The 27141-nt window shown below is 49.5% G+C and overlaps 1 protein-coding gene and 1 long non-coding RNA gene across 15 annotated transcripts in view; one reads left to right on the plus strand and one right to left on the minus strand.

Moving 5' to 3' along the window:
• Positions 1–27141, plus strand: part of Muc4 (mucin 4, cell surface associated) — a 69768-nt gene that overhangs the window by 32633 nt on the left and 9994 nt on the right. The window contains exons 1-17 of one of the 14 annotated variants that reach the window (XM_050159871.1): positions 40–313; positions 1064–1267; positions 8386–9260; positions 13881–14928; positions 15119–15256; positions 16556–16695; positions 17468–17632; positions 18537–18692; positions 19426–19556; positions 21019–21107; positions 22981–23178; positions 23352–23477; positions 23895–24014; positions 24318–24529; positions 25660–25747; positions 26111–26278; positions 26725–26826. In XM_050159871.1, coding sequence (XP_050015828.1) covers positions 40–313; positions 1064–1267; positions 8386–9260; positions 13881–14928; positions 15119–15256; positions 16556–16695; positions 17468–17632; positions 18537–18692; positions 19426–19556; positions 21019–21107; positions 22981–23178; positions 23352–23477; positions 23895–24014; positions 24318–24529; positions 25660–25747; positions 26111–26278; positions 26725–26826 — 4234 coding nt within the window. Of the gene's footprint in view, positions 1–39; positions 2140–3072; positions 6043–7551; positions 9261–13020; positions 14929–15118; positions 15257–16555; positions 16696–17467; positions 17633–18536; positions 18693–19425; positions 19557–21018; positions 21108–22980; positions 23179–23351; positions 23478–23894; positions 24015–24317; positions 24530–25659; positions 25748–26110; positions 26279–26724; positions 26827–27141 lie in introns of those variants that run through there. The other 13 variants (XM_050159861.1, XM_050159865.1, XM_050159862.1 and 10 more) reach the window with 13 other exon arrangements.
• Positions 713–11929, minus strand: LOC126512205 (uncharacterized). The gene is made up of 5 exons (XR_007594941.1): positions 11876–11929; positions 10388–10408; positions 8609–8683; positions 3058–3686; positions 713–861 (listed from the first exon to the last, which is right to left on the minus strand). It is a non-coding gene; the product is annotated as an uncharacterized lncRNA (long non-coding RNA).

Below are 27141 nucleotides of genomic sequence, written 5' to 3' on the forward strand. Positions count from 1 at the left end.
CCAAGAGCTTCTCCAAGTTCTACACCTGTTGATACTGATATGTCAATGACCAATTCACCAAATGTCCTGTCAACAGTCACAACACCCATCACTGCTACTCAGGTACTGACAACATCTTCTCAGAGCCTTCACACTGAAACCATGGAGACGAGCAGCACACCTCAAACCACACTCACAGAGGTGACCACATCACGTTTTCCTACTTCCCCAAGTGGCTCAACTCCTGCACAGACAGTGTCCCAAGCGCTATCATCTGCAAAAGAAACAACCAACCACTCTACCTTCAGTGTCACCAGCACCAAACCAACCATATCAGAGGTTCCAACAACACTATTATCTACAGATTCCACCCCAGGAAATACAGGAATCACATTGTTAACGGTTTCTCAAAGTCCTATATCTGTCAATACTGAAGTGTCAATGACGAATTCACCAAATGTCCTGTCGACAGTCACAACACCCATCACTTCCTCTCACGAATTGTCAACATCTTCTCAGAACCTCCACACTGAAACTATGGACACCAGCAGCACACCTCGAACCACACTCACAGAGGTGGCCACATTAAGTTTTTTTCCTTCCCCAAGTGATTCAACTCCTGGACAGACTCTGTCCCATGGGACATCATCTCCAGCTGAAACAACCAATCTTTTCACTACTACCATCCTCAACACAAACTCAGCCATGTCAGAAAAGCCAACAACATTGTCTATAGAGTCCTCCTCAGGAAATACAGGAATCACATCTCCAACAGTTTCTCCAAGTTCCACACCTGTCAATTCTGATGTGTCAATAACAAGTTCCACAAATGTCCTGTCAGTGGGGACAACACCCATCACTGCTACTGAGGCTTCTCAGAGCCTCCACACTGGAAGCATGGAGACCAGCAGCACACCTCAAATTACACTTACAATGGTGACCACATCAAGTTTTTCTCCTTCCCCAAGTGGCTCACCTCCTGCACAGACAACGTCCCAGGGGACATCAACTCCAAAAGAAACACCCAACCACTCTACCTCCAGTGTCACCAGCACCAAACCAACCATATCAGAGGTGTCAATGACAGCATTCTCTACACAATCCACCGTACAAAATAATGAGACTATATGGCCAACTAATTCTCAAAGTTCCATACCTGTCAATACTGATGGCTTAACGACAAATTCACCAAATGTCCTTCCAACAGTGACATCACCTATCACCGCTACTGTGGAATTGTCAACATCACAGAAGGGCCTCCCTAGGAGAACAGAGACCAGCAGCACAGGTCAAACCACAGTCACAGAGGTGACCACATCATCTCTCTCACCTTCCACCAGTGGCTCAACTGCAGCAGAGACGGTGTCCCATGGAATTTCCTCTCCAGATGAAACAACTGTCCCCTCCAGTTCCACTGTCACCAACACAATCCCAACCACATCAGAGGTGCCCACCACAGCACTCTCTACAGAATCTGCTCCTGGGAGCACAGCTCCAGTTATGATCCAAACCTCTTCTGTTACTGCCACAGAAGCCTCAGTTACATCTTCACCACGGGAACTTTCAACAGTGTCAGTTCCCATCACCTCTAGTCAGGAATTGTCAACATCTTCTCACAATGACCACACTGAGAGCATTGTGCCCAGCAGACCATCTCAAAAACCCTCTATAGAGGCGTCCACATCAGCTCATCCATCTTCCCCAAGGAGACCCACTGTGACACAAGCAGAGTCCCAGAGAACTCCCACTCCTGGAGACACAACCTCTGTGTATGCTGACACCAGGAACAGTTCATCTCCAAGTCTGCTCTCCACTGAAACACCCTCAGTAGACGCAGTTCACACAAGTGTTGTAGTTACTCCAAGTTCTCCATCTGCTGCCACACAGTTCTCAATGACATCTTCACCTCAGGAACCGTCCACTGTGTCAACACCCATCACTTCCACTCAGGAACTGACAACATCTCAGACTCTGCACACTGGAAACCTGGACACCAGCAGCACACCTCAAACCACACACACAGCAGAGACCACATTGACGTTTTCAACTTCCCCAAGTGGCTCAACTCCTGCTCAGACAGCATCCCAAGGGACATCATCTCCAGGGGAAACAGCAAGCCTGTCTTCTTCTATGATCCACACAAGCCCAGCCTCATCAGAGGTGCCGACAGCAGCACTCTCTACAGACTCCAACTCGGGAAATACAGAAACCACATCTCCAACAGTTTCTCAAAGTTCCACACCTGTCAATACTGATGTCTCGATGGCAAATTCACCAAAATTCTTGTCTACAATCACAACACCCATCAGCATGACTCAGGAACTGACAACATCTTCTCAGACTCTATACACTGGAAGCATGGGGACCAGCAGCATACCTCAAACCACACTTACAGAGGTGACCACATCAACTTTTCCACCTTTCACAAGTGGCTCACCTCCTGCACAGACAGCATCCCAAGGGACATCAACTCCAGAAGAAACAACTAACTTATTCAGCTCCACCATCACCAATACCGAAACAACCATATCAGAAGCTCCAACAGCACCATCATCTACAGATTCCACCCCAGGAAATACAGGAATCACACCCCCAAGAGCTTCTCAAAGTTCTATACCTGTTGATACTAATGTGTCAATGACCAGTTCACCAAATGTCCTGTCGACAGTCACAACACCCATCACTTCAACTCAGGAATTGCCAACATCTTCTCAGAACCTCCACACTGAAACTATGGAGACCAGCAGCACACCTCTAACCACACTCACAGCGGTGGCCACATCAAGTTTTTTTCCTTCCCCAAGTGATTCAACTCCTGGACATACACTGTCCCATGGGACATCATCTCCAGCTGAAACAACCAATCTTTTCACTACCACCATCCTCAACACAAACTCAACCATGTCAGAAAAGCCAACAACATTGTCTATAGAGTCCTCCTCAGGAAATACAGGAATCACATCTTCAACAGTTTCTCCAAGTTCCACACCTGTCAATACTGATGTGTCAATAACAAGTTCCACAAATGTCCTGTCAGTGGGGACAACACCCATCACTGCTACTGAGGCTTCTCAGAACCTCCACACTGGAAGCATGGAGACCAGCAGCACACCTCAGATTACACTTACAATGGTGACCACATCACGTTTTTCTCCTTCCCCAAGTGGCTCACCTCCTGCACAGACAACGTCCCAGGGGACATCAACTCCAAAAGAAACACCCAACCACTCTACCTCCAGTGTCACCAGCACCAAACCAACCATATCAGAGGTGTCAACGGCAGCATTCTCTACAGATTCCACCTCAAGGAATACTGAGACCACATCACCATCTTATTCTCAAAGTTCCGTACCTGTCAATACTGATGTCTTCATGACTAATTCACCAAATGTCCTGTCAACAGTGACATCACCTATCACCGCTACTAGAGAATTGTCAACATCTCAGAAAGACCTCCCTAGGAACACAGAGACCAGCAGCACAGGTCAAAGCACAGTCACCGAGGTGACCACATCATCTCTTTCACTTTCCACCATTGGCTCAACTGCAGCAGAAACGGTGTCCCATGGGATTTCCTCTCCAGATGAAACAACTGTCCCCTCCATTTCTGCAGTCACCAACACAATCCCAAGCACATCAGAGGTGCCCTCCGTGGCACTCTCTACAGAATCTGCTCCTGGAAGCACAGCTTCAGACATTATCCAAAGCTCTTCTGTTACTGCCACAGAAGCCTCAGTTACATCTTCACCACGGGAACTTTCAACAGTGTCAGTTCCCATCACCTCTAGTCAGGAATTGTCAACCTCTTCTCACAATGACCACACTGAGAGCCTGGAGACCAGCAGCTCATCTCAAACCCCCCTCACAGAGATGTCCACACCAACTCATTCACCTTCCCCTAGGGGACCCACTGTGGCACAGGCAGGGTCCCTGAAAACTCCCACTTCTGATCAAACAACCTCTGTGTTTGGTCACACCGTGAGCAGTTCACCTCCAAGTATGCCCTCCTCTGAAACCCCCTCAGTAGACACAGGACACACAACTGCTGTAGTTACTCCAAGTTCTCCATTTGCTGCCTCACAGTTCTCAATGACATCTTCACCACAGGAACCGTCCACTGTGCCAACACCCATCACTTCCACTCAGGAACTGACTACATCTTCTCTGAACCTCCATACGGGAAGCAAGGAGACCAGCAGCACACCTCAAATCACCCTCAAAGACATGACCACATCTAGTTTTTCTCCTTCCCCAAGTGATTCAACTCCTGCCCCAACAGTGTCCCCAGGGACATCATCTCCAGCTCAAACAACCAATCTTTCCACTTACACCATCATCAATACAAACTCAACCACATCAGAGGAGTCAACAGCAGCATTCTCTACAGAGTCCTCCTCAGGAAACACAGAGACCACATCTCTAACAGTTTCTCCAAGTTCCACAACTGTCAGTACTGATGGGTCAATAACAAATTCCACAAATATCCTGTCAACGGTGACAACACCTATCACTGTTACTCAGAAATTGTTAACATCTTCTCAGAACCTCTACACCCAAACTTTGGAGACCAGCAAAACAGCTCAATCCACACTCACAGAGGTGACCACATCATGGTTTTCTCTTTCCCCAAGTTTCCCACCTCCTGAACAGACAGTGTCGCAAGGTACATCATCTCGAGAAGAAACAACCAATTTATTTACCTCCAGTGTCACCAACATCAAACCAACCATATCAGAGGTTCCAACAGCACCATTATCTACAGATTCAACCTCAGTAAATACTGAGACCACATCAACACCTTTTAGTCAAAGTTCCGTACCTGTCAGTACTGATGGCTTACCGACGAATTCACCAAATGTCCTGTCAACAGTGACATCACCTATCACTGCTACTTGGGAATTGTCAGCATCTCAGAATGACTTCCCTGGGAGCACAGAGACCAGCAGTACAGCTCAAACCACAGTCTCCGGGGTGACCACATCATCTCTCTCACCTTCCCCAAGTGGTTCAACTGCAGCAGAGACAGTGTCCCATGGGATTTCCTCTCCAGATGAAACAACTGTCCCCTCCAGTTCTACTGTCACCAACACAATCCCAACCACATCAGAGGTGCCCTCCGTGGCACCCTCTACAGAATCTGCTCCTGGAAGCACAGCTTCAGACATTATCCAAAGCTCTTCAGGGACTGCCACAGAAGCCTCAGTTACATCTTCACCACGGGAACTTTCAACAGTGTCAGTTCCCATCACCTCTAGTCAGCAATTGTCAACATCTTCTCACAATGACCACAATGAGAGCATTGTGACCAGAGGCCCACCTCAAAATTCCATAACAGAGGTGTCCACATCAACTCATTCATCTTCCCCAAAGGGACCCACTGTGACACAAGCAGAGTCCCAGAGAACTCCCACTCCTGGAGACACAACCTCTGTGTATGCTGACACCAGGAGCAGTTCACCTCCAAGTCTGCCCTCCACTGAAACACGCTCAGTAGACGCAGTTCACACAACTGCTGTGGTTACTCCAAGTTCTCCATCTGCTGCCACACAGTTCTCAATGACATCTTCACCACAGGAACCGTCCACTGTGTCAACACCCATCACTTCCACTCAGGATCTGACAACATCTCAGACTCTGCACACTGAAAGCATGGGGACCAGCAGCACACCTCAAACCACACTCACAGAGGTGACCACATCAACTTTTTCACCTTTCACAAGTGGCTCAACTCCTGCACAGACAGCATCCCAAGGGACATCAACTCCAGAAGAAACAACAAACTTATTCAGCTCCACCATAATCAATACCGAAACAACCATATCAGAGGCTCCAACAGCACCATTATCTACAGATTCCACCCCAGGAAATACAGGAATCACACCCCCAAGAGCTTCTCCAAGTTCTATACCTGTTAATACTGATGTGTCAATCACGAATTCACCAAATGTCCTGTCAACAGTCACAACACCCATCACTGCGACTCAGGAATTGTCAACATCTTCTCAGAACCTTCACACTGAAACCATGGATTCCAGCAGCACACCTCAAACCACACTCACAGAGGTGACCACATCAACTTTTTCACCTTTCACAAGTGGCTCAACTCCTGCACAGACAGTGTCCCAAGGGACATCATCTCCTGAAGAAACTATGAACCTCTCCACCCCCAGTGCCTCCACCACCAAACCAACCATATCAGAGGTGTCAACATGGGTATTCTCTACAGATTTCATGTCAGGAAATACTGAGACCACACCATCGTCTTTTTCTCAAAGTTCCGTACCTGTCAGTACTGATGGCTTACTGACGAATTTACCAAATGTCCTTTCAACAGTGACATCACCTCTCACCGCTACTGGAGAATTGTCAACATCTCAGAATGACCACCCTGGGAGCACAGAGACCAGCAGCACAGCTCAAACCACAGTCACCGAGGTGACCACATCATCTCTCTCACCTTCCCCCAGTGGCTCAACTGCAGCAGAGACGGTGTCCCATGGGATTTCCTCTCCAGATGAAACAACTGTCCCCTCCATTTCTGCTGTCACCAACACAATCCCAACCACATCAGAGGTGCCCTCCGTGGCACTCTCTACAGAATCTGCTCCTGGAAGCACAGCTTCAGACATTATCCAAACCTCTTCTGTTACTGCTACAGAAGCCTCAGTTACATCTTCACCACGGGAACTTTCAACAATGTCAATTCACATCACCTCTAATCAGCAATTGTCAACATCTCACAAAGACCACACTGAGAAAATTGTGACCAGCAGACCATCTCAGAACCCACTCTCAGAGGTGTCCACACCAACTCATTCATCGTCCCCAAAGGAACCCACTGTGACACAAGCAGAGTCCCAGAGGATGCCCACTCATGGAGAAACAACCTCCCTATCTGATCATACAATGAACAGTTTGCCCTCCACGGAAACACCTTCAGTAGACTCACGGCACACAACTGCTGTAGTTACTCCAAGTTCTCCATCTGCTGCCACACAGTTCTCAATGACATCTTCACCACAGGAACAGTCCACTGTGCCAACGCCCATCACTTCCACTCAGGAACTGACAACATCTCAGACTCTGCACACTGGAAACCTGGACACCAGCAGCACACCTCAAATTACACACACAGAGGTGACCAATTCAACATTATCAACTTCCTCAAGTGGCTCACCTCCTGCACAGACAGCGTCCCAAGGGACATCATCTCCAGGGGAAACAGCGAACCTGTCTTCTACTGTGATCCACACAAGCCCAGCCTCATCAGAGGTGCCCACAGCAGCACTCTCTACAGACTCCAACTCAGGAAATACAGAAACCACATCTCCAACAGTTTCTCAAAGTACTATACCTGTCAGTACTAAAGTGTCAATGACCAGTTCACCAAATGTCCTGTCGACAGTCACAACACCCATCACTTCAACTCAGGAATTGCCAACATCTTCTCAGAACCTCCACACTGAAACTATGGAGACCAGCAGCACACCTCTAACCACACTCACAGCGGTGGCCACATCAAGTTTTTTTCCTTCCCCAAGTGATTCAACTCCTGGACANAATTCTTGTCTACAATCACAACACCCATCAGCATGACTCAGGAACTGACAACATCTTCTCAGACTCTATACACTGGAAGCATGGGGACCAGCAGCATACCTCAAACCACACTTACAGAGGTGACCACATCAACTTTTCCACCTTTCACAAGTGGCTCACCTCCTGCACAGACAGCATCCCAAGGGACATCAACTCCAGAAGAAACAACTAACTTATTCAGCTCCACCATTACCAATACCGAAACTACCATATCAGAGGCTCCAACAACACCATTATCTACAGATTCCACCCCAGGAAATACAGGAATCACATCCCCAAGAGCTTCTCAAAGTTCTATACCTGTTAATACTGATGTGTCAATCACGAATTCACCAAATGTCCTGTCAACAGTCACAACACCCACCATTACTACTCAGGAATTTTCAACATCTTCTCAGAGCCTCCACACTGAAACCATGGAGACGAGCAGCACACCTCAAACCACACTCACAGAGGTGACCACATCACATTTTTCAACTTCCCCTAGTGGCTCAACTCCTGCACAGACAGTATCCCAAGCGCTGTCATCTCCAGAAGAAACTACGAACCTCTCCACCTCCAGTGCCTCCACCACCAAACCAACCATATCAGAGGTGTCAACGGCAGCATTCTCTACAGATTACAAGTCAGGAAATACTGAGACCACATCATCAACATTTTTTCAAAGTTCCGTACCTGTCAGTACTGATGGCTTACCGACGAATTCACCAAATGTCCTGTCAACAGTGACATCACCTATCACTGCTACTGTGGAACTGTCAACATCTCAGAATGACCACCCTGGGAGCACAGAGACCAGCAGCACAGCTCAAACCACAGTCACTGAGGTGACCACATCATCTCTCTCACCTTCCCCCAGTGGCTCAACTGCAGCAGAGACAGTGTCCCATGGGATTTCCTCTCCAGATGAAACAACTGTCCCCTCCAGTTCAACTGTCACCAACACAATACCCATCACATCAGAGGTGCCCACCACAGCACTCTCTACAGAATCTGCTCCTGGAAGCACAGCTCCAGTTATGATCCAAACCTCTTCTGTTACTGCCACAGAAGCCTCAGTTACATCTTCTCCACAGGAACTTTCAACAGTGCCAATTCCCATCACCTCTAATCAGCAATTGTCAACATCTTCTCACAATGACCACACTGAGAAAATTGTGACCAGCAGACCATCTCAAAACCCCCTCACAGAGGTGTCCACACCAACTCATTCACCTTCCCCTAGGGGACCCACTGTGACACAGGCAGGTTCCGTGAATACTCCAACTCCTTATCAAACAACTTTCGTGTATGCTCACACCATGAGCAGTTCACCTCCAAGTACACCCTTCACTAAAACCCCTTCAGAAGACTCACGGCACACAAGTGTTGTAGTTACTCCAAGTTCTCCATCTGCTGCCACACAGTTCTCAATGACATCTTCAGCACAGGAACCGTCCACTGTGCCAACACCCATCACTACTACTCAGGAACTGACAACATCTTCTCAGACTCTGCACACTGGAAACCTGGACACCAGCAGCACACCTCAAATTACACACGCAGAGGTGACCAATTCAACATTATCAGCTTCCTCAAGTGGCTCACCTCCTGCACAGACAGCGTCCCAAGGGACATCATCTCCAGGGGAAACAGCCAGCCTGTCTTCTACTGTGATCCACACAAGCCCAGCCTCATCAGAGGTGCCGACAGCAGCACTCTCTACAGACTCCAACTCAGGAAATACAGAAACCACATCTCCAACAGTTTCTCAAAGTTCCACACTTGTCAATACTGATGTCTCAATGGGAAATTCACCAAAAGTCTTATCTACAATCACAACACCCATCACCATGACTCAGGAACTGACAACATCTAATCAAACTCTGCACACTGAAAGCATGGGGACCAGTAGCATACCTCAAACCACACTCACAGATATGACCATATCAACTTTTCCACCTTTGACAAGTGCCTCACTTCCTGCACAGACAGCATCCCAAGGGACATCATCTCCAGAAGAAACAACCAACCACTCCACTTCCAGTGTCACCAGCACCAAACCAACCATATCAGACGTTCAAACAACACCATTATCTACAGATTCCACCCCTGAAAATACAGGAATCACATTGCCAATGGTTTCTCAAAGTACTATACCTGTCAATACTGAAGTGTCAATGACGAATTCAACATTATCAACTTCCCCAAGTGGCTCACCTCTTGCACAGACAACGTCCCAGAAGACATCAACTCCAAAAGAAACAACCAACCACTCTACCTCCAGTGTCACCAGCACCAAACCAACCATATCAGAGGTGTCAATGGCAGCATTCTCTACAGATTACACCTCAGGGAATACTGAGACCACATCATCAACTTATTCTCAAAGTTCCGTACCTGTCAATACTGATGTCTTCATGACGAATTCACCAAATGTCCTGTCAACAGTGACATCACCTATCACCGCTACTAGAGAATTGTCAACATCTCAGAAAGACCTCCCTAGGAACACAGAGACCAGCAGCACAGGTCAAAGCACAGTCACCGAGGTGACCACATCATCTCTTTCACTTTCCACCATTGGCTCAACTGCAGCAGAAACGGTGTCCCATGGGATTTCCTCTCCAGATGAAACAACTGTCCCCTCCATTTCTGCAGTCACCAACACAATCCCAAGCACATCAGAGGTGCCCTCCGTGGCACTCTCTACAGAATCTGCTCCTGGAAGCACAGCTTCAGACATTATCCAAAGCTCTTCTGTTACTGCCACAGAAGCCTCAGTTACATCTTCACCACGGGAACTTTCAACAGTGTCAGTTCCCATCACCTCTAGTCAGGAATTGTCAACCTCTTCTCACAATGACCACACTGAGAGCCTGGAGACCAGCAGCTCATCTCAAACCCCCCTCACAGAGATGTCCACACCAACTCATTCACCTTCCCCTAGGGGACCCACTGTGGCACAGGCAGGGTCCCTGAAAACTCCCACTTCTGATCAAACAACCTCTGTGTTTGGTCACACCGTGAGCAGTTCACCTCCAAGTATGCCCTCCTCTGAAACCCCCTCAGTAGACACAGGACACACAACTGCTGTAGTTACTCCAAGTTCTCCATTTGCTGCCTCACAGTTCTCAATGACATCTTCACCACAGGAACCGTCCACTGTGCCAACACCCATCACTTCCACTCAGGAACTGACTACATCTTCTCTGAACCTCCATACGGGAAGCAAGGAGACCAGCAGCACACCTCAAATCACCCTCAAAGACATGACCACATCTAGTTTTTCTCCTTCCCCAAGTGATTCAACTCCTGCCCCAACAGTGTCCCCAGGGACATCATCTCCAGCTCAAACAACCAATCTTTCCACTTACACCATCATCAATACAAACTCAACCACATCAGAGGAGTCAACAGCAGCATTCTCTACAGAGTCCTCCTCAGGAAACACAGAGACCACATCTCTAACAGTTTCTCCAAGTTCCACAACTGTCAGTACTGATGGGTCAATAACAAATTCCACAAATATCCTGTCAACGGTGACAACACCTATCACTGTTACTCAGAAATTGTTAACATCTTCTCAGAACCTCTACACCCAAACTTTGGAGACCAGCAAAACAGCTCAATCCACACTCACAGAGGTGACCACATCATGGTTTTCTCTTTCCCCAAGTTTCCCACCTCCTGAACAGACAGTGTCGCAAGGTACATCATCTCGAGAAGAAACAACCAATTTATTTACCTCCAGTGTCACCAACATCAAACCAACCATATCAGAGGTTCCAACAGCACCATTATCTACAGATTCAACCTCAGTAAATACTGAGACCACATCAACACCTTTTAGTCAAAGTTCCGTACCTGTCAGTACTGATGGCTTACCGACGAATTCACCAAATGTCCTGTCAACAGTGACATCACCTATCACTGCTACTTGGGAATTGTCAGCATCTCAGAATGACTTCCCTGGGAGCACAGAGACCAGCAGTACAGCTCAAACCACAGTCTCCGGGGTGACCACATCATCTCTCTCACCTTCCCCAAGTGGTTCAACTGCAGCAGAGACAGTGTCCCATGGGATTTCCTCTCCAGATGAAACAACTGTCCCCTCCAGTTCTACTGTCACCAACACAATCCCAACCACATCAGAGGTGCCCTCCGTGGCACCCTCTACAGAATCTGCTCCTGGAAGCACAGCTTCAGACATTATCCAAAGCTCTTCAGGGACTGCCACAGAAGCCTCAGTTACATCTTCACCACGGGAACTTTCAACAGTGTCAGTTCCCATCACCTCTAGTCAGCAATTGTCAACATCTTCTCACAATGACCACAATGAGAGCATTGTGACCAGAGGCCCACCTCAAAATTCCATAACAGAGGTGTCCACATCAACTCATTCATCTTCCCCAAAGGGACCCACTGTGACACAAGCAGAGTCCCAGAGAACTCCCACTCCTGGAGACACAACCTCTGTGTATGCTGACACCAGGAGCAGTTCACCTCCAAGTCTGCCCTCCACTGAAACACGCTCAGTAGACGCAGTTCACACAACTGCTGTGGTTACTCCAAGTTCTCCATCTGCTGCCACACAGTTCTCAATGACATCTTCACCACAGGAACCGTCCACTGTGTCAACACCCATCACTTCCACTCAGGATCTGACAACATCTCAGACTCTGCACACTGAAAGCATGGGGACCAGCAGCACACCTCAAACCACACTCACAGAGGTGACCACATCAACTTTTTCACCTTTCACAAGTGGCTCAACTCCTGCACAGACAGCATCCCAAGGGACATCAACTCCAGAAGAAACAACAAACTTATTCAGCTCCACCATAATCAATACCGAAACAACCATATCAGAGGCTCCAACAGCACCATTATCTACAGATTCCACCCCAGGAAATACAGGAATCACACCCCCAAGAGCTTCTCCAAGTTCTATACCTGTTAATACTGATGTGTCAATCACGAATTCACCAAATGTCCTGTCAACAGTCACAACACCCATCACTGCGACTCAGGAATTGTCAACATCTTCTCAGAACCTTCACACTGAAACCATGGATTCCAGCAGCACACCTCAAACCACACTCACAGAGGTGACCACATCAACTTTTTCACCTTTCACAAGTGGCTCAACTCCTGCACAGACAGTGTCCCAAGGGACATCATCTCCTGAAGAAACTATGAACCTCTCCACCCCCAGTGCCTCCACCACCAAACCAACCATATCAGAGGTGTCAACATGGGTATTCTCTACAGATTTCATGTCAGGAAATACTGAGACCACACCATCGTCTTTTTCTCAAAGTTCCGTACCTGTCAGTACTGATGGCTTACTGACGAATTTACCAAATGTCCTTTCAACAGTGACATCACCTCTCACCGCTACTGGAGAATTGTCAACATCTCAGAATGACCACCCTGGGAGCACAGAGACCAGCAGCACAGCTCAAACCACAGTCACCGAGGTGACCACATCATCTCTCTCACCTTCCCCCAGTGGCTCAACTGCAGCAGAGACGGTGTCCCATGGGATTTCCTCTCCAGATGAAACAACTGTCCCCTCCAGTTCTACTGTCACCAACACAATACCCATCACATCAGAGGTGCCCAACACAGCACTCTCTACAGAATCTGCTCCTGGAAGCACAGCTTCAGACATTATCCAAACCTCTTCTGTTACTGCTACAGAAGCCTCAGTTACATCTTCACCACGGGAACTTTCAACAATGTCAATTCACATCACCTCTAATCAGCAATTGTCAACATCTCACAAAGACCACACTGAGAAAATTGTGACCAGCAGACCATCTCAGAACCCACTCTCAGAGGTGTCCACACCAACTCATTCATCGTCCCCAAAGGAACCCACTGTGACACAAGCAGAGTCCCAGAGAATGCCCACTCATGGAGAAACAACCTCCCTATCTGATCATACAATGAACAGTTTGCCCTCCACTGAAACACCCTCAGTAGAGTCACGGCACACAAGTGTTGTAGTTACTCCAAGTTCTCCATCTGATGCCACACAGTTCTCAATGACATCTTCACCACAGGAACCGTCCACTGTGTCAACACCCATCACTTCCCCTCAAGAACTGACAACATCTTTTCAGACTCTGCACACTGGAAACCTGGACACCAGCAGCACACCTCAAACCACACACACAACAGTGACCACATCGACATTTTCAACTTCCCCAAGTGGCTCAACTCCTGCCCAGACAGCGTCCCAAGGGACATCATCTCCAGGGGAAACAGCCAGCCTGTCTTCTACTGTGATCCACACAAGCCCAGCCTCATCAGAGGTGCCGACAGCAGCACTCTCTACAGACTCCAACTCAGGAAATACAGAAACAACATCTTCAACAGTTTCTCAAAGTTCCACACTTGTCAATACTGATGTCTCAATGACAAATTCACCAAAAGTCCTGTCTACAATCACAACACCCATCACCATGACTCAGGAACTGACAACATCTTCTCAGACTCTGCACACTGAAAGCATGGGGACCAGCAGCACACCTCAGACTACACTCACAAAGGTGACCATATCAACTTTTTTAACCACCTCAAGTGGCTCAACTTCTGAACAGACAGTGTCTCACGGGCCATCATCTCCAAATGACACAAACAACCTATCCACTTCCAGCATTATCCATACAAATCCAACCACGTCAGAGATGCCAAAGGCATCAGTCTCTACAGTCTCTAGCTCAGGAAATACTGGAACCAAATCTCCAACAGTTTCTCACAGTTCCACATCTATCATGACCAACATCTCAGTGACAAGCTCAGCAAATGTCCTGTCAACAGTGACCACCCCCATCACCTATACTCAGGAATATTCGCCATCTTCTCAGAGCGTCCACACTGGAAGCATGGAGACCAGCAGCACACCTCACACCACCCTCACAGAGGTCATGCCATCATCTCATTCCTTCTCCCCGAGTGTGCCCACTCTGACACAGACAGTTTCTCGGGGAACATCCTCCTCCAGCAAAATAACTACTCCATCTGCTTCCAGCAGGAGTAACCCACCTCGAGCTACACCAGACATATCAACCTCTCCAGACTTCACCTCAGGGCCTACATCTGCACACGTCACTGGAAGCCACGGTATTGCCACATCAAGAGTTCCAAACACTACTCTAGCTGGACAATCAACAATCCTAACTCACAGCACCTCTACGCGGCTGTCACCTACATACTCTCAGAGTTACCGGACAACCAGCATGGCGTCCTCCAGCACATCTCAAAAGAGCATCCTCACAAAGCCGACCAAAGAAAACCACTCATCCTCTTCACCTGGACCCACTGTGACAGACACCCGTTTCCATGGGACATCTTCCTCAGGTGAGTCAGCTGAGGTGAGGCTCCCCACAGTGAATGATGAGTAGCCCCTCCACTCCGTCTGTCCTGTTTGCGTATACATGGAGGCAGTGACTGTTGACCAGTATATAAACAAACATTTCAGCTGTCTCTCCCAGCTCCTCATTTTCTGTGACGTAAAAACCACTCTTGTCTTCTTTTCCTCTATTTCCAGGAATGACCACAAGCTCCCCGAAGACAGACAATGGCAGAGGCACATCGCTCTCTGCTACCTCCTTGACCCTTACCATGCCCAGCACAACCACAACCTCCAGGTCAACAGTGTCCCCAATCCCCATTTTACCAGAGCAGGGTGAGTGATGCCCATAAGACATTCCATCTCTGCCTTCTACCCGAGCCAGACTTCAAGACTTCACAGACTTTCTCGCTGTGATTGCGAGACTGGATTTGCCAGTTTAGGTCCTTCTGTGTTGTTGAGGGATCCAGTCCTTTGGGTTTCTACTCTGTCCCATCCAGGCCACGAATAAACCACCTTCCCCCACTTGTATTTCCTCTAGAGGGATGATGACTGAGTGTTTAGGACTACTTGGTTACAGTCTCTGCTCTCTGGGATCAGAGATTACGGGGAATAACACCAAAGCTGGGTGCTGAGGGCGATTTTGTGTATTGTATTGGGCTGGGAGATGGAGATAGGAGAGTGAGCAGGGAACCGATCAACTGTTCTGTAGATGAAAGGCCAGGATAGCAGGTACAAGCCTGTAAGCGATGTGGGAATAGGATCAAGGTGGACAGGAGACTTCCGGATGGGAGCTGGGGGAGGGGGAGCACCTCAGATAGGCTGGATGGTCTGAGCAGCTAGAATACAGCCCCGGGAGTGAAAAGATAGTCCTCGTGTTGAATGGGGGTAGGAGCTCCAAGCATTTGGGATTGCTGGGAGTAAGGGTGAAGAGTGGGGGGGGGGTCTGAGGACTCTAAGGAGTCTGGTGTGTGCAAAAACCTTGTGGGTGAGGCAACCAGGAAGGATCTAGATTTGCATAGTGGTGGCTGGTATGGATAAATTTGGGAGGGTCAAGCAAGTGTCAGTGAGGAATCCAAGAGCTATGTAAAGACTGAGCTAAGCCAATAAAGGCCATGCCAGGGTCCTAATGAGTGAATGCTACGGGATAGAGTGAGGTCCACTTGGAAAACACCTAGGACAAGGCCCCAAGCTGGAATCCAAGGACGTAAGGGTGGCCTATGGTAATTTTGGGGCCAGGGGGTTCTTCGGATTTATCTGGAGAAACACCATTTCTGGAAACAAGGGCCATTTTATGAAAAGGCCTTTAAGTGACTGGTCTTTGTGGTCTCAAAGTTTCATCTTTTCACCCTCGGGCAGTTCTGACTTCTCCACCAGAGCATACAATTGACACCCTCACAGCAGGGCCATTAAGTCAGGATGTTCTCAGCTGAGGAATGAGAAGGGTACCAGCTGAGAATATACAAGGAGGATGTGCTAGCTATGCATGGAGCAGCAAAGAGTCAGGGCCTAGGGGCGCTTTCAGAAAGAGGGCCAGGGTAAGCAACAGATGAGGGAAAGCTCCCTCGGGATCTTTCTGAACCTGAAGAAGCAAAGGCCTGCAAGGGTGCTGTTCTCTCCTTTGTCCTGGCCTAGGCATTCCCCTCTTCCCCTACGGGACAAGCCCTGAAGTTGGAGACCACCGGTTGTTTGCCAGGACTGTGGATTTTACCTCGCCCCTCTTCAAGATCCAGATTGGCTTCCCTCTCGGCTCCTCTCTTCGGGATTCCTTCTATGTGAGTCTCCGGCTGAAGCCCTTGTTTTAAGTCTGTGGCCTGTGTTCTCCGGGCCCTGTATCTCCTCAAGGCATGGAGACGGCCCGTGACTGAGCAGAAGGGAGAATGGGAGTCACCTTTGCTGCACAACACCTCCGTAGCTTCTTTTATATCAATTTCTAGTTGGGGAAAGCTGAATGAAGTCATGCCTCCCAGCCCATGTGGGCAAAACCGTCCTCTCCCTAGTAAGAAGAGATCACGGTTATTTAAAGAGTTTTTTGTTTCGTTTTGGTTTTGTGTTTTTCATGAGGAATAAGCTATGCTTGGGAACTTGATTGGTTTATCTCATTTTCATTTCTTGTGATTACTTCCTGATTCCCTGGGAACGGTGATGGGCTCCACTTGCCCTCAGGGAGAGGAGTAGTAACCCCCAACTGAGAGGTCAACACAGTACTGGGAGGAGGCCATTGACTCCTTTGTCCTCTTCAGCCTCTTCCCAAGCTTTAAGGGTGAGGCACTTACCTCTGGGCTATTATGCTGAAGCAGGGCACCGTCCACTACTTTGGGCGATATGAGACTGTCCTGGAAGGGAAGAGTATTTGTAAGATGCTCTAAAAATACTCTAGGGTAATGAGTTCTCCTAGAAGGCGAGAAGTGGACGAGGGGACCATCAAGGTTGACACCTCTCATCCTCTGCACAGGTGGACGTTCGGGGAGCACGCCTCTGAGGAGCTGGCCTAGATGGGGATAACTCTTCCTTCAACCCTCCCTAAGCGAGAACCCTTGTGTTCAGTTCACAGATAACGGCCAGATCATTTTTCCAGAGTCAGACTACAGCATCTTCTCCTACCCCAACCCACCTCAAGGAGGCTTCACAGGAATGGAAAAGGTGGCCTTGGTGGCCCCATTCTGGGATGATGCTGACTTCTCTAGCTCCAGGGGAACCATATTCTACCAGGTAGGTCATTCAAAGCCTTGACAGTCGGGAGTTCCAGCATCCTGCCTGGAGAGATTAAGGGCACTGGAAGGGCATTGCATCACAGCCTAGGCTTGTGTGGGAAGCCACTGAAGCTTAAATACAGGTAGAGAGGAAGCCAAGAAAGAATGCTAAACAGACCCTGGAACACCCTACTCCAACCATGTGTCTGAGCCAAACAGACCCCCCCCTCTCCATTTCTGAATTAAGTTAATAATTCCAGCCTGTCTGTCAAAGCATGTAGCATCGGCTGCCATAGCAATTGTGTTTGTGTACCTGCCATCAGCAAGGAACTACCTAGGTTCCAAAGATGGAAAGGCATACACCCATCCTTTAGGAGTTACAAGCTAGACACAGGAATATAGAATTTGACACACATGGTCATATCATCCAAGTCAGTTTGAGCTAAGAGATGCATCTGTTCAATTCTAGAAGGTTTAACTTTCTAAGGTAGGGACTCTCTAGCTCACATACCCCAGATTTCCTGCAGCCGAAATTTAAATCAATCTTAAAGTCCAAAAAACTTGCAAAAATTCAGACTTGTGGAAAAGATATACAAGCAACCATGGGCACTGAAGTGAACAGCATCCCCAAGCAGGAAGCAGGGACCCCTTAGGGCTCTGGTTCTCAACATTCCTAGTTCTCCGGCCCTTTAATACAATTCTTTATGCTGTGGTGACCCCAATCATAACACCATTTTTGTTGGTACTTCATAATTATAATTTTGCTAATGTTATGAATTATAATGCAGATATCTGATATGTGACCACTTTGAAAGGGTCGTTCGAACCCCAAAGGGATTGAGACTCCCAGGTTGAGAACCACTGCCTTATGGGAACTGAATGGGACTCTGAATTCCTTGCTTGTGCCTACTTTCCTTTTCTAGGAATACAACACACTTCACGATGAAAACAATGAGCTCATCAGGAAGGTGGAGACTTTGATTCGTGAGTTCACAAGTGATTGGAGCTACAAAGCCAAGTGGACATTGAAAGTCACTTGGTTCAACGTTCCTGCCTATCCTGCCCAGTGGAACTATGGGGTGAGTGGACCATGGGTGCTAGCTCCCTGTGAGCCTGGTGGGAGCCAGACATCCTAGTAGGCTCACAGGGAGCCTCCCTGACTGGAGGAAAGACTGCTGGCGATAGCCACCCTCTGAAAGCACGGTCTATGAGTACTCACAGCGGGCAGAAACCTCGACTGCATTTACAGGCAGGAATGTCTGTGGGCTGACAAGGTCATGTGACTTACACAAGTCAGCTCCCTTTACTAGAGTGAAGTATCAGCACATGGCGCTCAGCAAACAGTTCACTGACTACCTGGGACAGGTCCTCTATACCACACACAGGATCTGGACAGTGTCCTTATTTATCCCCGAGGGAGAGACAAGGAGGCCTTTGTCAGCTCTGCTGTCTCCTCCAATCTCTCAAGTTCCTGTAGCTCTCTCTTTAAAAACCACCTTCTAATGGGATTGCAACCCAGAGCTCTTTATTTCCTCTCCCTGAAAAAAGGTCAAAGGAAGGAGAACTGGCCACTCTAAGTGCTTCTATACCTAAGATAACTGATGCTCTGATCACAGCAAACTTGCCTGCAAGTCCAGCCCAGTGGGACCAGGGACAGGTGACAGGCCTGTGTCTGGCCAGGGCGTGGGGGCACCAGGGACAGGTGACAGGCCTGTGTCTGGCCAGGGCTTGGGGGCACCAGGGTATGGGGCACCAGGGAGGAACCTCCAGACCTCTCATAGATGTCTCTATTTGTCTCTCGCCGACTTCCAGACCAATACCTACCAAGCCATCCTCTCCACAGATGGAAGCAGTTCCTACGCCCTGTTTCTCTACCAGAGTGGTGGGATGCGCTGGGATGTGACCCAGGGTCTGAGCAACAGAGTCATCATGGGCTTCTCCAGGTAGGACAGGATCGGCTAGCTGTCAGCACTGAACTGTGAGAGATAAGGGTTCCCTGCTCACACTTCTGTCCGATCCTTGAAGATGCAGCTTCTTGGTGAAAATCACCCCCCCACACACACACACATTCATCCTGCCATCCCAACACCTGTGCACTGGAGCCTTTCAACCTTTGACCTTCCTGGTTTCCACTGACCTTAGCTGGCTTTTCAGCTAATACTGGCTCATTATTCCTATTACATCACATACTCTATTTGTTTGTTTGTTTGTTTAATTTGTGATCACAGCCACCCACGATAGCTGACCAATATCCTATAAGATAAGACCGTTCATTGTCCTCTAGGTAAGAAAACTTAGGTACAAGCAGAGGAGTAATTTGCTCCAAGTCAGAGTTTCAAAGTGACAAAGCGGACATCTGAACACAGACATGCAAGTTTGAAATCAGTGATTCCTGGCGCTCTACAGCTTAGCTGGAGAAGGCACTGAGGAAAAGGGCCGTGGCTGGCTGTAGTGTGGGCTCCTGCACGGGAAGGAGCCGCAGTCTCTGAGGCAACAGCTCCCAACCCGCTGCCTGTGAGGCAATCAGTTGTGATGGCCATGCATTGTGGGCTTGCAGTAACTGCCACAGACGGTTTTCTGTTCCACCGGGGTGTGTCCAGGCTGCCCTACAAGCACATGGCTTGGACTGGCTTTTGGTGCGCAACGGAAAGAGGAAACCTTGTCATTACCCAGGGAGCTGGCAATTTCACACCATCTTCAGTGTCCCCACCAGAGACGTCAGGCGTGAATTTGTCCTCCAGCCTGTGTGATAGCAGAGCACTTTCTGAGGGCATGCTCCTACAGTGGCTCCATGGCTGCTGCTGCGGGCCTCCTTCCATTCTGGATCCACACTCATGGTGAGGGTGGCGGGACCTTGAACATGGTCTCTCCACTCAGATCCGAGGGCTTTGAAAATGTCACAGCACTGGAGCTTCACAAAGCTGTGACGTGGTTGCAAATGACATCTCTGTCACCCAGACAGAAAACCCCAAAGTCAGACATGTTAAATAACCATGACTACTAAGCTAGTGAGTGCCCAAGTCAAGCTGGCAGTGATCGCCCGGCTTCAGAGACTGGCCTTCAGCTATCCCTTGCAGTACGCTCTCAGAGAGCTTCAAGGGAAACAAAGGGAAATATGGCCTCAACTCTGTTGCTTTCACACCCGCTGTGTCCTGAGCAAACCCACTGTGACTGATCAGATGTGGGGTGAAGCAGAGGCTCCCCACCCCCACCCATCCTGTCTTCCTCTTCAACGCTGGGGCTTGTGACTCAGTCTGGCTGCCCACCTGACTGAGCACGGGCTACCAGCTGCTGACGGGGGCTAGCCGGAGTGACTGACAGACTAAATGTGTGGGTGGTTTTCAGTCGAGAGCAAAGAGCCTGAGTGTGACACAGAGGCCTGAGAGTCTTTCCCTTTGCCTGCAGTGGAGATGGGTATTTTGAAAACAGCCCGCTGATACTCCGGCCAGCAATGGAGAAGTACCGTCCAGATCGATTCCTGAATTCCAAATTAGGTAAAAGTGCCACCCAACTGTATGAGCTGGCCCCAGTCCTCCCTTGCCCGCTACTCTATAGCCATGGCAGTCCTAGACCGCCGCCGCTCTCTGCCACCCAGAGAGTGTCCTGCACAGGCTGACCACCTACAAGTGCATCCACAGTTGGCATCCTCTAAGCAACGATTTCTTTTCACTCCCTCAGCCCCTGTAAGTCCCCTTCCTTGGGAGAGCCAAGCCCTGGATGTCTGTCAGTGGGCATTCAGGTTCTGGAGTAAGGACAAGGGTATTGCAAGTAGGGAGTTAGGATGAGCATCTAAATGTCCCATTCCAGAGCTGGAATGAAACCCTTAAGGAGATCGACCAGGAAGAGTTCCAAAGGGCTGACATTCACTTAATCAACATTTATCGAACACCTATTATATGCCAGGCAGTGGGTTAATAGAAAAATGAAAGGAGAAGGTGAGAAAGGTCAGCCACGCTGGCTCTCAACAAGCATTCACTGTGGGAGAGACCCTAGCGGCCAGAGGCAAACCATGGCTCTTTCTTTGTGACTCAGTGTAATAGAGGCTCCAAAGGGAAAGAGAGGCCAGCTTCCAAACTGTGATAGCAAAGAGGGCATGCTAGCACTGGGGAGAAGTCAGCCATGTAGATTTTTTTTCGAGACAGAGTTTTTTTGTGTTGCTTTGGAGTCTGTTCTGGAACTGGCTCTGTAGACCAGGCTGGCCTCAAATTCACAGAGATCTTCCTGCCTCTGCCTCCCGAGTCCGGATATTAAAGGTGTGTGCACTACCACCACCCGGCACCACGTAGATCTTGAAGCATGAGTTCAGGTCTGATTGATCTGGGACAAAGATGTTTGGCAATCAGAAATATGAGCGAAGGTCGAATGACAGGTGGGTGCCATCCCATGGAAGAGCTTCCCTGTGACATCAGCGTTCTTTGTCAAACACATCTGCTTATGATTTAGAGTGTCTCACGGTGTGTGTGTGCATGTGTGCACACACATGCATATATGTACGTGTTCACATGCAGGCATGTGTGTGCATATGTGTATGTATGTACATGTGTGTGCGGGTGCATGTATGAACAGGTCATTATAATAATGCTGTTCTTCTGAAAACATTCAGTTTCTTAATTCAGGTGGATGTAGGGTTGAAAATCTCATATACTATATCATACTATGTATGGAGCAGGGCTCTGGAGTCTTCTCTCCCTGAAGAAGTGTGCGGTTTGAAACTTCCAATGAATTCAAGGTTTAAACTTCACAACTCCATTGAGTATTTTTCTAGTGACTTCCCCCTTCCTAAGATGGTATCTGGGCCCAAAAGTGGCTTCCACAGACTCACGGTGTTAGAGCAAGGCCCTACTAGAGTGCCAATTTCTCTGTGACTTCCAGAGCCTCTGGGCAGGGACCTCTGTCCTGGTTGCTGTGGCCACCGAAAGGAAAGGAAGGGTACATTCTGAAGACCGCGGGTCTGACGGCATGACTGGATGGACGGCATGTCTCTAGAGGAGGAGGTGGTGGATTAGGAACTGGAAGGCGCGGCAGAGAGAAAAAGAGAGACAGAGAGCAGGGAGGGAAGAAGGGAGGAGGTAGGGAGAATGAACAGCGAAGGAGGGAAGGCAGGCAGGTCAGACTGGATCACAGTGTCGCCTCCCTGCCCAGCACTTGTCCCACATTTTTGCCGTAAGGTCTAAGACTTGAAGTGTTTTGGGAGCTTCTGTTCAATGTGCTTTGGAGAAAAATCGTTGCCAATCTGAATCGGGGCCCTTCCTAGGAAGAGCTGTCCGGAGAGGCGTAGGCTGGAGGATGAAGCAGGAGTTTGTGTGAAGCTGAAGCAGAGCTTGCAGGCCCTGCCCCACTGTAATCACTGATCTCCTTGTCTCCCAGGCATCCGGGGGCTGCAGATCTACAGGCTACACAAGGAGGTGAAGCCCAACTACCGGCTCAAGTGTCTGTGGTGGCTGGAGAGCCAGCCTCGGTGGCCCAGCTGGAACTGGGGCTGGAGCTGGGGCTGGAGCCAGCTTTCCTGCCCTTGCTCCTGGCAGCAGGGACGACGGGACTTGCGATTCTGGCGCATGAACACAGGTGATACCCCTCTCCCGCCCTTCACAAACCCCCACTGACCATCACCTCTGCTCACACCTGTTCCGCCCTTTCCCAGTCACCCTGAGCACCCCACCCCGCAGACGAACTCCCCCTGTTCATCACCACCTACCGTAAGCTCCTTGGCCTGAGGATGGCTGCTGGTCTCATTGCAGGTTGGCAGTATGGCAGTGACAGGCAACTGTGCAGCTTCTCCTCTGGGCGAGGGGGCGTGTGCTGCAGCTACGGCCGCTGGGGAGAGTTTCGGGAAGGCTGGAGAATGCACAGTCCTTGGCAGTTTGGTATGTGTCTCCATGGAGATCTCAACACATCTTAACAGGACGGAGACTTGAAATCATAACCCCACAGAGACTTTCTGCGGGAGCACACGGAGATGAACAGGGCAAGGTAGCTTGCTGCTGCCCACTCTGGGGCCCGCTCTAGTCTCTTTATACCATTGTCTATGTCCGCTCTTCCCCTGGCCCTCTGACGGCTTGTACTATTTGCCATGTTATGTAATAGCCCCACATGCCTTCAAGGAGGACATGCAATGACATTCTGTCACAGACTACTGCCAAGTCATTGAGCATGGAAGGATGTGACCTGCGCCATGCCTGTCTCCAGGGACGTATTCTAGCCACTGATGCCACCATGATCTACCATACCCGCCTACTGGCTCTGGGGCGCTCTGCCCTCTGACAAACCCTTCTTCTCCACAGAGCAGGAGCAGGAGGCACAGAAGTGGTGCTGTCATTGGAACGACAAGCCCTCCTTCTGTGCCCTGTACCACCGCGCCCGGCCCCGCCTTAGCTGTGCTACATACAGACCCCCGAGGCCCGGTGAGCATCATGGTGGAGGTGGAGCATCCAGGAAGGGAGCCTGGGTTAGCAAGAGATCAGCTTCCTAGGGCAGAATTGTGACCACAGGGATGATGGGGGCAGCCTCGTGTGAGCCTAACAGCAAACAGAAGGCTTTGTATATAGCGATGGCATAGGGGCAAGAGCTGGGTCAGGGACTACAAGCGTAAGAGGCCTTTGGGTCAGGTTGTGGAAGCCAGGGGAGTTTGCCCGAGCTTGAGTCCACCAAGACAGAAGCCCAACCTGCTGGGCAGTTATGCTAATGTGTAACGTCCTTTCTTTCAGCATGGACATATGGCGATCCCCACATCACCACATTGGATAATGTCACCTACACTTTCAACGGACTGGGGGACTTTCTGCTGGTCCAGGCCCAGGACACAAATTCCTCCTTCCTGCTGGAGGGCCGCACTGCCCAGACAGGCTCTGCCAAGGCCACTAACTTCATTGCCTTTGCGGCTCAGTACAACACCAGCAGCCTGGCTTCCCCCATCACAGTAAGTGAGGGGTTATCCAGGGTACCTTTGCGTTCCCTTCCCCAGGAACATCAGCTGGACACCGGAGGAGGACAAGAATAAGGAAAAGAGGAGAGATTAGTCTTCTATTTTCTCATTGTTGTGGCCAAGTCCCTGATAAGGAGTAGCTTAAGGAAGGAAGAGTGTGCTGGCTAGTTTTACGTCAACGTGATAAAGCAACCATCTGAGAGAAGGGAAGCTCAATTAAGAAGATGTCTCCATAAAACTGAGCTGCAGGCAAACCTGTAGGGCTTTTTCTTTTTCTCTTTCTTCTTTCTTTCTTTTCAGTTTTGGTTTTTCTGAAACAGGGTTTCTCTGTTGCTTTGGAGCTTATCCTGGACATTTTCTTGATTAGTGACTGATGTAGGAGGGCCCAGTCCATGGTAGGTGGTACCATCCCTGGGCTGGTAGTTTGGCTTCTCTAAGAAAGCAGGCTGAGCAAACCCTGGGAATCAAGGCAGTAAGCAGCACACCTCCATGGCCTCTGCATCAGCTCCTGCCTCCAGGTTCCTGCCATGCTTGAGTTCCTGTCCTGCCTTCCTTCAGTGATGAACAATGATGTGGAAGTGTGAGCCTGATAAACCCTTTCTCCCCAAGCTGCTTTGGTCATGACTTTTCATCACAAAAATAGTAATCCAACTAGGATGAAGGGTTTATTTTGGCTCACAGTTTGGCGCTCAGTTAAAGATTTCAGGAAACACTCACGTAGACACATCCAGAGATGTGTTTCCATGGTGATCGTACATCCTGGAACAAAGGGAGAGAGGACACAACTATAGCTGAGAGAGAAGAGTAAAACGTAGAGAGGCAGAATCACCATAGGTCTCTTACTGGCTGTTCAACCTTGACAAAAGCTTACAGTGTCACTGTTTTCTCATAGCACAATGGGGACAATAGGGCAGGGACAATATTGTCTGCTCCGCAGGGCTGCTGTGAGACAGCCTGACTCCCACTGAGCTCCCTCCACACACATCCTCACAGTTTGCCCTGTCCGTCACCTACCTCTTCCACTGGCCTGGATTATAGCCTTGAATTGCTCTCCAGAGCCTTATTTCCAGGCCTCTGCCCTGCCTGCTCGTGTTCCTCTCAGGCTTCCTTCAATTCCTTTCCAGGTTCAGTGGTTCCTGGAACCCAATGACACAATCCGAGTTGTACACAATAACCAGACCGTGACCTTTAACACCAGCTACACGGATGAAGGTAGGCTCAGTAGCCTCAGCACCCGGCCCCACATCTTCTGGTTTCAGCAGGAGCTCAGCCCCCTGGGAGTGGTGTGCTGGGGGAGGCTGCAACACCCAGCAAAACAGAATGTTTACACTCCGCCTCTCTGTCCCTTCAACTGTTGCATTAGAAGGGCTTTCTTCACCCAGCCCAGGGAACTGAAATTTCCTCGTTTCTTACCGCAGAAGGAAGTGTCTAGAGGCTGGATTGGGTGGCATGGGACCTTTAGTCGAGGCACAGACAGGATTCCAAGTGCCCTCTGTGTCATAAGCCTTCATTGCTGCTGAGTCGTAGGCCCAAGAGGCGTGCTGGTGGGGTGTCACTTGTCCCCCTATCTTCCAGACTTGCCAATGTTCAATACCACTGGTGTCCTCCTGACCCGAAATGGCTCCCAGGTTTCAGCCAGCTTTGACGGAACAGTGACCATCTCCGTGATTGCTCTCTCCAACATCCTCCATGCCTCCTCCAGCCTCCCCGAGGAGTACCGCAACCACACGCAGGGACTCCTGGGTAAGAAAGGAGCTCAGACCCTGCACAGGCAGCTGTCTCTCCTGTGGGCCTTTGACTCCACTCCCAGTTTTTCCTCAGTGCCCCAGGGCTCAGAGGAGGCTGCTTCACCCACTGTTGAGGCTAACTTCCTGTTTGTCTGCCATCTCTTCAAGGGAATCTGAAGGAGGCACTCTATGGGAAAGGTGGGGGCCCGCCCAGCTGCCCACTCCCTCCCTCCACACCTACATTTCCTTTTCTGACCCTCATCGCCTCCTTCCTCTCATTGTTCCCCACATCCTTCCCGGTTCTCTTCTCCCTCTCTAAAGCACAAAGGTGCAGTGTGAGCGTATGGTCCTCTCCCACCTCCTGGGACCTGAACTGGGACAGATGCAGCTGTCTTGTCAGATGTACCCTGGAGAGCGGACACCACCTTCCTGTGGAGACGAACCTCCTGCTCTTTCCCACAGGAGTCTGGAATGACAATCTGGAAGATGACTTCAGGATGCCCAATGGCTCCACCATCCCTGCCCACAGCTCTGAGGAGACCATTTTTCACTATGGAATGACATGTGAGTCTGGGGTCCTAAGGCCACTGGGGCAGGTCAATGAGGAGGCTGCTGTACTGTCTCCATTGTATTTGTGGGGACCTTAGTCACCCTTGGCAAGGTCCAAAGATTTTGCCACTGCCCCACATTTGTCCCCACCTCCACTTCACCTGTATGTCCCTCCTGGGATGTGGGGAAGGGGGTGGGTGTCCTTCCCTCACTGAAGCAGACATTTCCAGACTCAGAAGCCAGAAGCCTTCTCATCCTCACCAAATCCCATGCCTCACCCCTCACCCATCATGAGGACTAGGGGCAAGCACAACTAAAACATGGCTGGCG

The sequence above is a fragment of the Alexandromys fortis genome, unplaced genomic scaffold, assembly GCF_014885135.2.
Source record: "Alexandromys fortis isolate MF-2015 unplaced genomic scaffold, M_Fortis_MF-2015_v1.1 scaffold_119, whole genome shotgun sequence".
Classification (NCBI taxonomy): domain Eukaryota; kingdom Metazoa; phylum Chordata; class Mammalia; order Rodentia; family Cricetidae; genus Alexandromys; species Alexandromys fortis.